General features: G+C 62.9%; 2 protein-coding genes across 2 annotated transcripts; one reads left to right on the top strand and one right to left on the bottom strand.

The window, feature by feature from the left end:
- The first annotated feature begins 171 nt into the window (after positions 1–171).
- CCNDBP1 (cyclin D1 binding protein 1) lies at positions 172–5,123 on the top strand. The gene is made up of 10 exons (XM_032217946.1): positions 172–500; positions 604–668; positions 2,045–2,126; positions 2,335–2,431; positions 2,596–2,669; positions 2,819–2,895; positions 3,367–3,620; positions 3,861–3,921; positions 4,054–4,100; positions 4,284–5,123. Exons 1-10 carry the CDS (start codon positions 227–229, stop codon positions 4,453–4,455), a joined length of 1,203 nt encoding a protein of 400 aa, XP_032073837.1. The 5' UTR covers positions 172–226; the 3' UTR covers positions 4,456–5,123.
- Positions 5,124–5,788: 665 nt separating this feature from the next.
- On the bottom strand, positions 5,789–13,053 carry TGM5 (transglutaminase 5). Its single transcript, XM_032218655.1, has 13 exons — positions 13,044–13,053; positions 12,768–12,947; positions 10,849–11,085; positions 10,408–10,526; positions 10,128–10,256; positions 9,830–10,007; positions 9,184–9,322; positions 8,419–8,522; positions 8,091–8,330; positions 7,079–7,408; positions 6,838–6,998; positions 6,573–6,706; positions 5,789–6,125 (listed from the first exon to the last, which is right to left on the bottom strand). The coding sequence occupies exons 1-13, from the start codon at positions 13,051–13,053 to the stop codon at positions 5,789–5,791; spliced, it is 2,298 nt and encodes a 765-aa protein (XP_032074546.1).
- Positions 13,054–15,023: the final 1,970 nt, after the last annotated feature.

Below are 15,023 nucleotides of genomic sequence, written 5' to 3' on the forward strand. Positions count from 1 at the left end.
AGCCCCCGCTTGCGCGCCTTCGCCGCCTTCTGAAGCCGGGAATAACTCGACCCCGCGAGGGCGATGCGGCCCATCGGCAGAGGGGAATTTTGTGAGATTTCTCTGCGCCGTGAAACCAAACGTGAAACTCTGGAAGCCGCAAAGGGTTCGCCTCACACTCGGCAGCGAACCGACCTGAACAGGCGGCCGAGGGTGGCCGAGAAGGGAGCCTCTCTGGCAGCGGGGGATGCGGGAGCCCCAAAGGCCGAGGGGAGCCGGTCAGCCCCGCTCATCACGCGGCGTTGAGGCTGGGCTACAGTTGAAGGAGGGCCGGGCAAGCGGAGCGGCCGGAAGCGCCTCCGCCCGGACTCTCCCGGGGACGGACCTCCGGCCTCCTTCCGCCCCGGGCTGGCCGGCCATGGAGGCGCTGCGGGAGGCGCTGCGGGAGGCGCTGGCGGGGCTGCGGGGCGGAGGCGGAGGCGGGGAGGCCTTCGACCGGGGCCGCTTCTGGGAGGCGCTGGGTGCGGGCTCGGCGGCGGCGGCGGAGGGAGGGAGGGAGGGTCGGGGCGGCCCCCGCCTGTGCCCGGCCTCCCTGACGCGGGCCTCGCTCTCCTCCCCTGGCAGCCGGAGCCTTCGGGGCCGCCTCGCGGGAAGCCACGCGGCTCAGCCTAGCCGCCCCCCGAGCCCAGGTGGGTCCCGCTCCCGCCGCGCCCGGCTGGCTTCCCGGGGGACGGGGGGGGGGCGCGCAGGGGAGGGCAGAGGAGTCCGGTTGCGGCCGGCGGGTGGTGCGAGCGAGGCCCCCGCTCCTCCTCCTCCTCCTCCCCCCCCCCCCAGTCCCGTGGAGCCTCGGCGGCCGCTCTCCGGGCAGCGTCTGGCGGTGTTCGGGGCTAATAAGAGCCGGTGGAGGGAAGGCTGCGGTCCTCCCGAGGGGCGGCTGTGCCGGCGGAAGAGCCCTGCTTGCCTCGGGGCTGGCGCTGCTCTTGGTCTGGGCTGAAGGCTTCCCCCTCCGCCCCTCCGCCCGCTCGAGTTGGTCGTTCTCGGGACACCTTTTCCCGCGTTATTTCCGGCCAATATTCCGTATTCCAACCGTAGGAAGCGTTTTTAGTTGCGCCAAAGCTTTTTCTGGAATCCCCTGCTTAGGTTCCTGATCATTTTGGATATTCGGCAGCTGTTCAAGCACCGCAAGTTCATCTTTTCATAGCAAAGTTTAGATGATGGTGACCACAAGGGTGCCTAGTTCTCCTCCTGAAATCAAACTCCGGGTGCGAGGCGGCCTTGTGGCCTCCCGTAGGGGCCAATTGGACCTGGGATTTGGAGACTGTGAAGACTGGCAGGTGGCTGGATTTGCTTCCTTCGGAAGTGTTGAGCGGTGCGGGAGGACTTGCCCTTCCTCAGAGGGCGTCTAGATACGTAGTTAAGGAGAAGGCAAACCTATTGTGCAGACAATTGTGGGGAGCCCTATGTCAGAATCCTTATTTATAATGGCCGCCCAGGGTGGTTGGTCACACTTTGTGCTCACCCTGTGCTTTGAGTTGGAGGAAGTTTTTCATCTTGGTGTCTATGGAGATTCTCCTTTATCCAGGCCCCGGTTGTCCCAAAGGGGCTGTTTTTCAAGAGGCAACTGGACTTTATGGTTTTTCTTTCAAGACGTTTTGCTTCTCATCCAAGAAGCTTCTTCAGCTCTGACTGGATGGAGGGGAAGGATCTATGCTCCTTGCAGGCAGCTGGCCATTTCCATCCTTTGAGAGGGCTGTTGAGGCCAGCAGGAGGTTTGTGTCCTCAGGCTCCCCTGAGTGGTGCAAATGGGCGTGGAGCCTTCTTGGAACTGTTGAAAGGACTGCTTTGTAGACTGGAGACAGAGGATGTCGTACTTTTCCTCTTGAGGGAGATTGTCCCCCAATCAATCCTACATTTTAAAATTATCTTGCTTGTTCGGGTGGGACAGAAGGAAGAAACGGAATATCTTTCACTGGCGCCCCCAGTGGGGCCTCTCCAGGGCTTGAAGGACAGAGGTACAATCTTGTTGGGGGCACCAGTTTAACCTTTGTGGTCGGTTCCTTCTCAGATTTGCGAGAGGCTGAGCCAAGAGGTGCGCGATGCCACCATCGGAGCTGTCTTGGTCTATCACCAGCTCCCAGAGAGCCAAGGTGAGCAGGAGGAGGGGCCCCGTGTGAGCAGTGCAAAGAGCCTTTGGGCCATCAGCTCTGGCAGTTGCCCTTCCAGCCTCTTCTCTCAAGCTGGGGAGAGGCCTGGAGCTCCTCAGTGGTGGCTGAAGGCTCCTGCTTTTACTTAACGTTGCTCCTCGTTATGAGGACTCTTGCTCCAGTTGGCTAGAGCTCCCTTTGCCCCTCCCAGGAAGGGCCCTGAACAACGCTGTCCGCTGTGCCACAATACAGTTGGTGGAAGGGATGATTCAGCTCGTAGAGGTTATCCTTCGGACCCCCCAGGAGAGGTGAGCCTTCTCCCGCCATGGCTGCCCCTCTGCTTTCCCTCCCCAGAAAAGCCCCCAGCGGGCCGAGTGCATGGGGGGGGGGTCCTCAACTATCTTTTTCTGGCCTCGGCCTTCCCAGCTGCCTGCTGGCTGCACTGGTCCCTGTCCCGTTGTCCCTCTTGCAGTCTGTCTCAGGAGCAGCTTATCTCAACCGGAGGCGTCTGGGAGGCCTGCGACCGGGTTTCCCGCCTGCCTCATGGTAAGTGGCGGGAGAGAAGCCAGGGCCAGAAGGCAGCTGTGCGTGGCCAGAGAATGGGCCTAGCTTGAGTTGGAGCTTGGGGGGGGGGGGCGGCTCTCGCTGCCACCCAGAGAGTGCCCTCCCCCTCACCCGGTGTTCTCTCTGCCCAGACAACCTGGCAGCCGTCACGTTGGCCATTTCCTCCTGCCTGGAACTTATCAAGGATGCCTTGGAGGAGATGGAGCAGGTGGGGAGAAGAGAGAGCCGCCTCGGGTGCCCAGGGGCCCAGCGATTGCCAGTGCCCGAGCTTGGAAGAGCGAAGTCAGGAGAGGCCTCCTCCATTGGCAAGAGGCAGGGAGGGGGCAGCTGTGCGTGTTGGAGGCCTTGAGGCTTGGATCCCTGAGAGCCCAGGGCTTCCCACTCTCTTGGGGCCCTGGCTGATTTCCCCCAAGCCTTCACCCAGAGGGGCCCCTCTCGGTTTCTTCAGGATGTGCAGGGTGACTCTTCCACATCCTCCTCATGCCGTCACCAGCATCGGAGGTGGCTGAGCCCAGAAGGGCCCCCCTTGGCTTTCCCCACCCTGCTTGCTCAAGGTTCCAGCCCCTGCTTAGTGTCTCTCCTGCAAGGGCTCCCCCGGCCGGCCCCCTCCCTTTCCCGGATGCCGCCCGGATTCCCTCGGGCCGGAGCCCTCCTTGCCAAGGGTTTGTGTTTGTGTTAGATGGAGGCCGAGGGAGGGGCTTCTCCCGGTGACCCTCTGGAGGATGAACTGCTGGGCTCCCCAGGGAACGGCGGCTTCGCTTGGACAGATGCTGAACGGCAGCTGCTGGGCCCCTGCAAGGGGCTGGTGAAGGCCACCAAGGCTGGGCTGAGGAAATTGCTGGCGGCCATGAGAAGCCACGGCGGAGCAGACACGGAGGAGCAGGTGGCTCAACTGGATGCCCTGGCCGAGGCTGCGGCTGAGCTCAGCCCCAGGTGAGCGTCACCAAGGCCCCTGCCGGGCGGAGCAGCATTGGCATCCCTGGCAGCAGTGGGACCCACATTGCGTGGAGGGGCATCTCCCGCCTCCAAAGAGGTCGCTGAAGGGCAGGAGGCCGTTGCTGCGTCTGTTTCCCAGCCGTCACCCCTCCGGGACCCAGCCTGCCTGAGACTTGCTGGCCCCGTGCTGGCTGCTTCTGTGCTGATCCCTTGCTGGTTTTGCCTTCTGTATTTTAGTGTGGACGAACTGGTGCTCAGCCTCTGCCCGCCCGTGAACCAGCTCGCTCTGCGGCTGAACGTAAGTTGGTCATGGAGGGACCCAGGAGCCCTGTTGATCATGGCTGAAGCCCCCAGGCCCCCTTGGGCTTCCCCTTTGGGGAGAGGGTGTCAGTCGCCAGGCCTCCTTGCTCACCTGCCCCTCCCTTTTTAGGCTGGGAAACTGGCTTCGGTGCTAATGAAGATGCTGGAAACCACCAGGTGAGAGAACCGGTTCTGGACTTGCCCTTGGTCTCACTCTGTCTGTCTGTCTGTCTGTCCCTCTCTCTGGGTCTTTTGCCTCAAGGCCGAGCTGGCAGGCAGCTGCCCTGACTTTTCACCCTGGCAGGGGAGCCTGAGTTGTCGGGCTGGGAGACTTCAGGGCTGCCGTCTCATCTCCTGCAGGACGAGCCACGTCTGCCCTCCCTCCGAAGAGAGCTGGGTGCGGTTCCTGGCTGGAGCAGTGGACCACAACCTAGGCAAGATCAAGGACTCCACCCAAGGCCTGCTGCGAGACCCTGGCCCAGCAGGGGAGGGTCGGTGCACGAGCGACACCCGGCCGAAGGAGCAGCCGTAGCGCTTTTGCCTCGACTGTGGGCAGTAAAGGACCCTTGGCCTCTTTGCCAGAAGCTCGGAACGCTTGCAGGATGCTCATTTTTTCTACCACAAGCCCACACACGCTCACGGCTCCGGTTCCAGAGAGACTCTGACCCGGGGCACGGAGGCCGTGACCTGTGTGGGGAGGGCGGGGTACGTGCAGAGGACCCAGTTCCCGGGTTTCCTGCCCCACCCCACCCTCCCACTCCCTCCTTTCTAGCCGGCCAGCGGTAGCTGCCGAGTGGGGTGGTCAGTTGTGGCTCTGGCCCACCAGAGTACATGGATGACTCCCCGCTGGTCTGTTCCTTCTGGGGGGCTGCCCTTGCTAGGCGGCTCCCCGGGGAAGGCAGCCCCCAGGGGCCAGGAGAGGGCAATCCAGGCGTAGGTTGAACCTTCTGCAGCCCCGGCCACAGGGGAGGGTCCGTGGGGAATGGCTGCCTCTGCCAAGGGCGTGGGGTGTTCCCGGGTTAAGGTTATGCCCCCCTTGAGCTCCACTGCAGGATCCGCTGCGCCCAAAGAGAGGCCGCTCGGGGCAGCTGTTGTGCGGGCCCCCCTCCCTTTATTCCTGAGCTGCTTTGACATCTGATGCATTGTAACAGAAGCCTTCTGCGTTGGGCATGAAGCCTAAGATAAAGTGCAGCCCCCTCAGCAATGCTCCCTCCAATTTGTTTTCAGTGTGCGCGGAAAAGCATAGTGTTTGAGTGGCACATTTTCATGCCTGAGCACCTGATTTTTTTCCACAGATGTCAGTGCTGAGCCAGTGGCGAGGGAGGGGGGGGGGCTACACCAGGGTGGGATCCAGGAGGTCAAGGCCAGCATCAGCCTCACAGGGAGGGGCCAGGCCAAGCTGATACTGATAGTAAAGGCCAAGCAGCTCCAACCTTTTCAGTTGGGGGGAGGGGGGTTGAAGAGTCTGCCTGGGGGCTTAGGAGCCCAAGCTCCCCCGCTGATCCCCCAGCCTTGGCTCTGGAGGAGGGGGAGCCCTGGCTGAGAGAGAGAGACCCGTAGCTCCTGCGGCCTTTGCTTCAGTGCTGTTTCCCCGCCAACCAGTCCCATTCCCATCTCCCCCCCCACCCCGCTTGCTCCCTTCCCATCGCCCAAAGATGCTAAAGGTCCAGAAGCTTGAGGGGGGGAGGGGGCCTTCATTTGCAGCTGGCACAGTGGTGAGGTTTGCCCCCCGCTTCACATGGACTCTGCCTGGGGATCCTGGAGGAGATGCTCCCGAGAAAAGACCCCCACCGGTGCAACAGTCAGTTTATTGTGCATTGAAAGGGGGGAGGGGGGGAGTCCAGGCAGCAATTCCGCAGCCCCGGCTAAGGCAGCCAGCCTCTCCTCCAGCCGTCTTCGGCCACCTGCAGCTGCCTGTGTCCTTTCAGGGCGGGGAAGAGGCTGCTCCTGAGTGTGAGGTGCAGCTGCCGCGTCCCACTTTTGTAGGGGATCAGCTGGAGGGTGAGGCTGGCCTGCTGTCCGGCAGGCAGGAAGCCCAACCTGGGGAGGCAAAGGCAGAGGCTCGGTGCCGGTCTCCTGGTCTCCTCCATCCCTCCGGCAGAGGTGGCCACCTCTCCCTCTCCCCCTGGAACTCCCCAGCCCCAGCATCGGAAAGAGCAGGCCTCCCACACGAGAGCGTCCCCTCCCTCCCTCCCTCCCTCCCTCCAGGGCAGCCGCTGTGGGCCACTTGCCCTGTCTGGCTCTCCCCAGGAGGGAGGGAGGGAGGGAGGGAGAGCCTTCGGAGGCACAAAACAGGCCTGGCCAGAATCCGCCAGCAGCCAAGGAGCCTCTGGCACCTTCCAGAGGAAGTGCTCCACCCGCTCCCTCGGCTGCCCTCCGTAATGGGCTGGGGCTGGGCCCAGGCTGGCTGTGCTCTCCCTGCCGGGCCCAGGGAGGCTCGATGGGCAACCCAGGGGCTTCCGCCACTCCTTCTCTGGCATCCAAAGGGGTGTGGAGTTCCCCCCCTCATCTGCTGGGGGGCAAGTCCAGACATGGCTGCTCGCACACAAACTCAACCCGCGCATGGGATTGTGTGGTGCAGAAAGGGAAGAACAGCCCCCTCCCCCAGCGCAGCCTTCCTCGGGAGCCATGTTGCCCATCCCCACTCACTCTATCTGGGCTTGGCCTCGGACCAGGCCGGCCCCCTCCACGGTCAGGAGACCATCGCTGACGGCGTCGGCCAGGGGGTTGGTAAACTCCACTCGGAACTGGAAGGGCTGGTCCAGCACCACGGGAGACAACACCTGCGCCGTGGGGGGGGGGGAGAAGGCTTAGAGAGCCAGGAGCGGCCTCACCCCACCCCAAAGAATTGCTTGGCAGCCGTGTGCCCTCCTGGAAGCGGGTGGGAGGGGGGAGTGAGCTTGAGGTCACCTACGTGAATCAGGATGGGGGCCGTGGCCACCGTGATGGTCTTCTCTGCCAGGGCCTTCTGCCAGGAGGTGTTCTCCTCCCCCATGGCCACCACCCGGATCTGCTTGTCCTCCTGCAGGTGCCGGCCGTACTGTCGGTAGGAGATGTCCCAGGGGATGCGCTTTTCTGTGGAAGGAGGGCAGGTAGCAGGGGAGAGAGCAGGGCCACCCCCGCAGCCACCCGCGCCCACCGCCACCCCTGCTTACCTTCCTTGGGGCCGAAGGACAGGTACAGGGTGTCTTGCCAGAAGGGCGCCAAGGGGTGCCCGTTGTGCAGCACCGACTGGGCACTCAGGCTGAGCTTCAGCTCCTTGGAGGCAAACTCCAGGTTGCGGGCCAGGAGGGTGAGGTGGATGTCCTGGCCGACCTCCGGACTCTCCACCAGCTGAAGGTGGAGAAAGGTCTGAGCCCCCATGGGGGGTTCTGGGCGCCGGCCGTCTTGGAGAGCCGGAAAGGCGCTGGTGCTGGTTCTGATGGACCCGAAGGGCTGGCTGCGCGTGAGGGCCTTCAGGAACACCTGGCGCTCGCCCAGGGACCCTGCCGAGGGAGAGGAGCTGCCTGAAGTGGTGGCCCAGGAGGAGGAGGGGGGGGTCCCCAGCATGGATGCCTCCGAAAGGCCAGCAGACTGATTGAGGGGCCCTAAGCAGCTGCCCCCGGCCCCACTTCATCCTGAAACCTTGATTGAGGGGTTTCCCTCCTGTTCTAGCCCTGCCAAGTGACCCGGTGATGGTTCAGGGTGGCTGGCAGCTACAGATCTGGTTTATGTATAGGTCACCCAACTCCGTGACCGCCCTGGGCGGCCTACAGGGCCGGCTACAAAGCGCCACGGTCTGAGAAGAGCAACCCGGGAGAAGGCCTGGGGGTCAACCCGTTCTCCAAGGCCCCCGAAGGCAGGGCAAGAAGCCACGGACAGGAGGCTCTGAAAGGGGCCCGACCTAGAACGAAGGAGGAATTTCCTGGCAGCGAGAATAGTTCATCGGTGGAAGTTGTGGATGCTCCATCCCTGGAGGGTTTCAAGTGTTTGAACAACCGTTTGTGCAGAATAGCATAGTGTCTCCTGCTCGAGCAGGGGGCTGGGCTAGAAGGCCTCGGGGGTCCCTTCCAGCTCTGTCACCCACTCCAGCCCAAGGCCTGGGGAAAGAGCCAGGCGTTAGGTCTTGCTTAAATCAGGGCCTGGGGGGGGTGGGGGGTTGTGTAAACCTCCAGGGGCCGGAGCTACCTTCCTGGTGCTTGTAGGTGTGTGTGATGTCTTCTCGCTCCTCGCTTCCGATGGCCTTGGTGCTGATGTAGTTCCCCACGGCGCTTGGATTCCACTGGAGCTTTTCTCTTCTTGTCCCGGAGAGCAGCCAAACCACCCGGTCTGCATTCACCATGGAGAACACGAAGGGGGTGTCGTAGCGCAGGTGGATATCACCGTTCCGGATGGCTTTGACAGGCGCTGGGCCACAGCGGTAGAGCCCTGCCAAAGGGGAGAGAGAGGAAGGATCGAGATGCCTGCCAGCCTGCCCGGGCCTGGCCAGAGCACAGAGCGGAACCACATCGCTTACCGTTGCTGGACTCCTGCGGTGTGGCATCCAAGACCTGCCAGCCATCATACCCGGGAGGCAGATCCCTGCGCAGCATCCAGCACTCGTTCCAGACGTGGAAGTTCCTGCCATACAAGTAGAGAGGGAGGGAGCCGTCTCAAGCAGCCAGCGGCCCTCTTGCAAACCCAACCCTGCCGGGGGAGAGATGAGGGGAGGTGCTGGGCCAGCCTAAAAAGCCAGCCGTCCCAGCCAAGACAGACATTGCGGGGGGGGGGCATGCTGGCCACCAGGGAGGGCCACAGCAACCAGAACGGGCTCCATAAACTCAGCCTCAAGCACACAGGCAGCAGCTTCTGAGCTCCCGTGCAGAATGGCCCTGGGGCAGCTCTTTGGGGGCTAGCAGGAGGGGCCTTGGGAGCTGTGTCCGGCCAAAGGCCCTCCAGCCACCCTCCTTTTGCCATCAGGGCCCCCTCCGTGGTTCTCAAGAAGCTCAAGAATCCAGCGATCTTCTGGCTATGGGCTGGGCAGGCAGGGCTCTTGCGATACTGCAGGGAAGGCAAAGCCACCCACCGGAATCCCCCACCCCCGGTTCTTCCCCCCTCTTTCCGTAGGTTTATCTACTCTTCTCCCCACTGCAAGGAAGGGGTCTCCTCTGAGCCACCCACCCTCCTGCGCCTCTGAAGGCCTCACCAGCTTCTCTAAGTGCCGGCAGGGTAGCCCAGCCGCACAGAGACCAGCCTGACCCTGGAGCTCTGCCCAAAGCCATGGGGCCGAGGGGCCACCCACCAGATGCTGTCCTTGCTATCCCGGGGCAGCAGCTGCCCGCTGCTGTCATAGAAGACGTCGATAACCAGGTTGCCATCCTTCTCGTGACCAGAGTCGAAGTTCGTCACCACACGCGTTGGGATCCCAAGGCTGCGCATCACTGGGGAGAGGGGGGCTCCGTGAGCCATCCGGACGGAAGGGCAAAGCTCCCTCCGTCCTCCCAGCCTGTTTTGTGTGTCTGCAAGGGGTTCTGTCCCCCTCCCACCGCCTCCGTTGCTCTCTGCAACACAGAACCCTGCAGTGTTTGCAATCATCGTTTGAGGCCGCAGGGACTCCAGGAGATGGCCACAGGGCCCTGGGTGCCCAAGTGGTTCCCACAGTAGCGCCAGCCTCAGTCCTCCTTGCACGAGGGAGCCATCTTAGCCCAAGGTGGGAAGACTCTGGGAAGCCGGCCTAGGTTAAGAGCTTCTGGGTGAGCACAGCCGGCCTGCGTCCCAGCATCCGAGGCTTTCAGCGGGGAGGCAAGGCGAAGATCTCGAGATTCGCTTCCTCCTCCCGGGATTTGCCCAAAGAAATTGGTTAAGGGCACTCACCAAGGGAGAGTGCCACCCTCCCACCACCTGGCTGGCTAGGTGCGGCGTGCAAGCGGTGAGTTCCCCGGCCCTACCTGTGCACATCACAGCTGCAAAGACCCAGCACTGCCCGTACTTGACAGGCTGCCCTCCGGAGCGCGCCCACTGCTTGAGGATGGGGATGCTGCTGTTCCACTCGCTGGGGCGGGTGCCCCCGGAATAATCCTCGCCCCAGTTGCCCAGGAGGACCCCGGAGTCGTCATTGCTGTTGACCTGGGGGGGGGAGAGGAAAGAGGTGGGAGTCTGCAGCCCCGAGGGAGAAGGGGGACCCCTTCTAAGTTGGCACACGGGTGCCCCTGCCAGTGGACAGGATGCCCAGGGCGCAGCTCTTACCATGGCGCTCAGCACCCGGCTGACATAGACCGGGCTGCTGCGCAGGGCAGAGTCCTGCACCGGGTGGTGCCGGAACTGCAAGTTGCTGTCCAGCAGCTTCAGGCAGATGCCGACCGTCTCTTCGTCGAACTGCAGGAGACAAACCAGGATGGAGCCAGCATATCCGGCAGTTCGGCTGGCACCACTGGCCGACTCTCTGGCGGAGGGAAGCAAGGTGGGCCTCCCACTAAACTGTGATGCCACGGCCCGGGGGGGGGGGGGGAGGAGGGGCTCCTAGTACCTGGCCGTAGTTCCAGGCAACCGGGTGGATCCAGTTCTTGTTTCCGTGGAAGATGACGCCGTGCTCACTCATCACGTATTCCTGCCTCTCGGCCTCACTCTCCAGGTACACGTCGTCTTCTGCGCAGTGGAGGGAGAAGAGCGGTTGGTCCTCCTCACGTTTCCTCTCCTGCCCTCCCGGACAGTTTAAGGTTCCCGAAAGGACCAAATAAGCCCCCTCCTTTTGGGGGGAACCCCCCCCGAACCACAGCCTCTCAAGAGCCTCTGGAATCAAAGCTGCCCATGCAGCACGCAGGGCCCATCTGGGAGAGAGCTCTGGGTGCTCCTGAGATCTCCTTGTGGTCTTCCTTCTGAGGACCAATCAGGCCCAGCCTGCTCAGTTCAGTTTGGGTGTTGGAGGCCAGCTCTGGCCTTGAAAGGGTGGGAGAAGCACTCCTGGTACCTGGACACCAAGCATTGAAGAGGAGGAGGATCTCGCCCAGCTGGTAGGACGCCGCCTCGCCCCGGCCAGAGTCAAAGTGGACGTTCAGCTGGTACTGCCCAATGGGGGCCTCTGCGGGGGCAGAGACGATGACGTCTGTGGACTGGGGGCCGCTGGGCACTGCGCTGGCTCTCCAGACCTCCCTGCTGTGCGGCTGGCTCAGACTCACCAGGAAGATGGCCCTGTCTGGCCCTGGCCCTGTGGAGGGGGGAGAAGGGGGCACCAGTGGAGTCGGGCGAGGGAGCCCTCTTGGGCCGGGCAGCGCCTGGACGCATCTCTCTCACTGCTCCTGTGGGCCAAGCTTGTCATTTCATTTGAGGGAAGCCCTTGGGTCAGTAGAAGCGTGGGGGGGGGGAGCCCAGGAACTGTTAAGCAAAGAGGGGCTTGCAGCATCCCCTAAGGTCATTTCATGCCCAGGGAGGGGCCTTTGTGCTGTGGGCGGCCAGTCAACCAGAGTGGCCCAGCCGGATGGGCAACATTCCGTTGACCGGCTCTGCCTCTTGCAGATGGGGGGGAGGGGGAGGTTCTAGCTACTCCCAAGGATAGTCAGTGAGCCCCCAGCTGCCCTCTGGTCTCCTTCCCCTCCTTGGCCCTTGAACTGAGCAGCCCCCACTCTGAGGTGGCAGCTCTGCCAGGGCCGAAATTGGGAAATTCCTTCCGTGGCCCCAGGATGGCTGGCCCAAGCGGACACGTCCCCCTCCTCAGCCTCAGGAGAGCAGCGCTACAGGCCCCAGGGAGAAGTAAGAGCCATGCCAAGAGCCACAGAAAGAGGGCAGGGGGGGCCCATGGGGGCCATGGCCCAGGGACGATCACTGCAGGGAGTGGGCCAAGCTCCCCCCCCCCCGCCAAACTCACAGCCGCCTGACGGAATTCCCCAATCAGCAGCTTGATGGCTTTGCCAAGCGACTGCCCACCATCAGGATAAAAGCATGAATGCATCAACAGCCAGTTGGGGCTCCGCAGAGGGAGGGGTGAGCGAGACAAAGCAGCCGTATTTGCACAGGAGGGTTTATTTGTTCCACGGGAGAAGCGCTGGAGACGCTGCCTGACGGGGGAACAAAGCATCTGCAAACAAGGCGCCCAGGGAGCAGCAAGACTCCCACAGTTGCCCTGAGCGCCAGGAGCTCCTTCGGCCGGGCGGGGGGAGGGCGGGGGGGGTCATTCAGGGTGACAAGGGACTCCAGTGGAGGACTCTTTGGGGCGGCTGTTGGCTAGCGAGTCCATCAAGCTTGAACCCCGTTTGGCCCTCCGTGACATCCTGTCCTTTCTCCCCCAAGGGGACCAGACCCTTCCCTGCCTCCCTCCTGCGAGGGCTTCTGCCTGGCTGATCCGGCCAGCCCTTCCTCAGAGCTTCAGCTCACGCGGCCCTTTGATTCTCACCTTCGGTGCACAGGGAGAAGCCCCCACTACGCCGCCCCCCCCCCCCGGCAGCCCCTTCTGCCTGTTCCTGAGCAGCCTTCCACGCTCCCCCTCGGCCACACACCTGGTCCCAGGTAGTTAGAAGCTTTACGGCAGCTCTGGTGCAGCCACTCAGCTTGACTGCCGTTTTCCCTGCCCCCCCCCCCCCGGGCAGAGCCCAGCCGCTGCTCCCTGCTCCTGGAGGACTCTGCCCAGGGGATTAATGTGGCGGCAGGCACCACCCACCTGCTGCCCCTCTCAACAGCCCCCCTCCCGTTTCTGGACCAGGCAGCCATGAGTGGAAGCAGCCTTTGTGCTGCTTGGTCTGCGGGGGGGTGGGGGGGAGACCCGGTTCCCCAGGAGGAGTGCCCTGCGGTGAGGAGAAGCTGCTCCTGGCAGGGCCGGGTGTGCAAGCGGCAGCTCTCTTGGGCTGGAACACAAGCAGGGGTGCCTGGCCTGGGGTTCTCCCCTCCCCCCCTTACCTGTCTCTGCAACCAGGTGCATGGAATCGAACCCCGGCTCATAGTTCCTGGAGTGGAAGTGGAGGGTGAGGGTGAAGGGCTGCCCCCTCCGCACGACCAGCTGCCCGCTGCTCGTCTCAGCCGTGTGGTGCCCATTGGTGTTCTCCGGGCCATGCCAATCCACAAAGGCCAGCTGCAGCTCTGTGGGGGCAGAGTGGGGAATGAGGGGCCATGGGGCACAACTGGCTTCCCTTCCCCACTGCTGCCCCCCCCCCCGTCTGTGCCGAGCCTCCCTACCTCCAGCCATGCTGCTCCTGCCGCCGCCGGGCTCTTCTGGCGAATGCCTGCAGGTGGCATCTGGCAGGAGCCAAGGAGGCTCCAGGCGTGGCACTCAGGCATGGCCGATTCACCTTCCTGCTCCGTCACCAACTTGCTGGCACAGCAGCTCCCACCCAAGAACCGCCTGGGCGTGGGCACAGTTCACACTTGCTGAAAAGGCACGTCAACACCCTCTGTGTGAGAGAGAGGAAGGTCAGGCCCCCAGGGAAGGTGGGGGCACAATTGAGCGGTGTGTGCCCATCCTCCCTCCCTGCGGGCGAAGCAGCCTGGCCAGGAGCCTCTCTGCACGTCCGTGGCTCCCTGTGGCCTTTGGGCCACGGTCCCTGGAGCGGGCACGCAGTCCCTGGGCCTCAGGAGCCTGGAGATGCTTGGGGCCCTTTTGGTGCTGGGGACACCTTGGCTTGCTTGGTCCCCCCCCCCCCCCCAGACAGCCTGAGGTACTGGACCCACAACCATCTGCCAGGCCCCGTCCCTCCCCTCCACCCCCACTGCTCCCCTGGGGGCATCTTTAACCCACTTCCTCTGCTGCTCAAGGAAGGTCAGGCCCCGAGTGGCCCCTGCAGGAGCCGGTCCTTCTGGCCCTGCCATCTTGAGGAAGGAACAGATCAAAACAAATGCAAGGGATAAAATATCAGCCTTTTTTTTAAAAAAGGAGCCTCATTTCCCCACCACCAGCCCCTCAGACTAGCCTGGGGGTGCTTTCCAAGGGCCCCTCCATCCTGCCTCCTCTGGCTCTCGACTCTGCTCCATCTGCCTGCCCTCATTTCAGCCCCGTTCAGTATGCAAGAAAGGAAGCCCCCAACTCCATTTGAGTAGAGATAAAGGTACTTTTACATGAAAACAGCTAAAGTGAAGCAAAATCTGAGGCAAAGAAGCGCCAACATATCAAACGTTTACTCAGGACCCTCCCCCAGTTACCCCAACCCAACGTCCAATCTGCAACTCCCAAGGGTGTCATGTGGGGCGCATCTTCAGGAGGCCTCATTCGGCTGGTAGGCAGAGACGGTTGACCTTGACCAACCCCAACCATGAGCCATCAGCAATGCGCAGAAGATGGTGAGAACAAAACTCCCTTCTCATAACTCCTCCAGCACATAGTAATCCCCCCCCCAAATACCATGAGCCCCCCCTCCCTATTACTATGGCAGCGGATAGCAAGCAAGCAAAGTCTTACATCTCATCACTCCCCCCCTCCAGAAAACCTTCATCCTCCCTGGGCAGCCGGGCAGGATGCTCTGAGCAGGAGCCTTTCCCAGCCAGAGGAGGGGAGGGGGAGAGAAGACCCTTCCCCCTCAGCACAGGAAGGGGCAGTCATTAGTGTCGGGCAGGGTGGCCTTTGCTCCCCATTCCTGGCCAGGGTGGGTGGGGCTGTTCTTCTGGTGCCAAAGGAAGAAATTTGCAGGGTTGTGGGCAGGGGAGCCCCCCCTCAGGTGATTGGGGAATGATCTTGGCTAGGCTGCAGGAGGGGAGGTCTCTGGTGGCAGGGGAATCCCCCTTCCAGGTCTTCTCTCCTGATGAGGTCTGGGCTGGAGGCCCACACGTGCTCCCTCAAAAGGGGAAGGGACGGGACAGGTGTGCTGGGGTTGGTGGGGGTGAGGAACAGGCCACTGTCTGTCACTGGGGGACCATCACTGGCACTGCCAGGGCAGGCTGGGACCAGTGCCCTGCAGGCGAGGACAAAGCAGGGATTGCTGGACCCCTTCCTGGCTGAAGAAATTGGGGGAAGGGGCTGGGCACACCCCTGCATGGGGATCCGTGCTGCTGGGTGCAGTCCTGCGTATAGCTCCTCCAGCACAGGGCAGAGGGGGAGACGGAGAGCAGGCATGGGGGCAGCAAAGCAGGGGCTGCTGGCATCTCCTGGGACTTCTGCAGGGAGGCAGCCCAGCTCCTCCTCCCTCAGGCTCTTCCCCTGCCAGCCCAGACATGGGCCAAGGCGGA

Source organism: Thamnophis elegans, chromosome 5, assembly GCF_009769535.1.
Source record: "Thamnophis elegans isolate rThaEle1 chromosome 5, rThaEle1.pri, whole genome shotgun sequence".
Classification (NCBI taxonomy): domain Eukaryota; kingdom Metazoa; phylum Chordata; class Lepidosauria; order Squamata; family Colubridae; genus Thamnophis; species Thamnophis elegans.

Excerpts from the sequence above, each read along its gene's own strand:
- CCNDBP1 (XM_032217946.1), top strand. The coding sequence starts at position 227 with ATGCGGGAGCCCCAAAGGCCGAGGGGAGCCGGTCAGCCCCGCTCATCA. Across the intron at positions 501-603 it reads CCGCTTCTGGGAGGCGCTGG|CCGGAGCCTTCGGGGCCGCC; the intron begins GTGCGGGCTCGG and ends CTCCCCTGGCAG. Across the intron at positions 669-2,044 it reads TAGCCGCCCCCCGAGCCCAG|ATTTGCGAGAGGCTGAGCCA; the intron begins GTGGGTCCCGCT and ends GTTCCTTCTCAG.
- TGM5 (XM_032218655.1), bottom strand. Across the intron at positions 10,257-10,407 it reads TTGCCTGGAACTACGGCCAG|TTCGACGAAGAGACGGTCGG; the intron begins GTACTAGGAGCC and ends TGTCTCCTGCAG. Across the intron at positions 8,523-9,183 it reads GATAGCAAGGACAGCATCTG|GAACTTCCACGTCTGGAACG; the intron begins GTGGGTGGCCCC and ends CTTGTATGGCAG.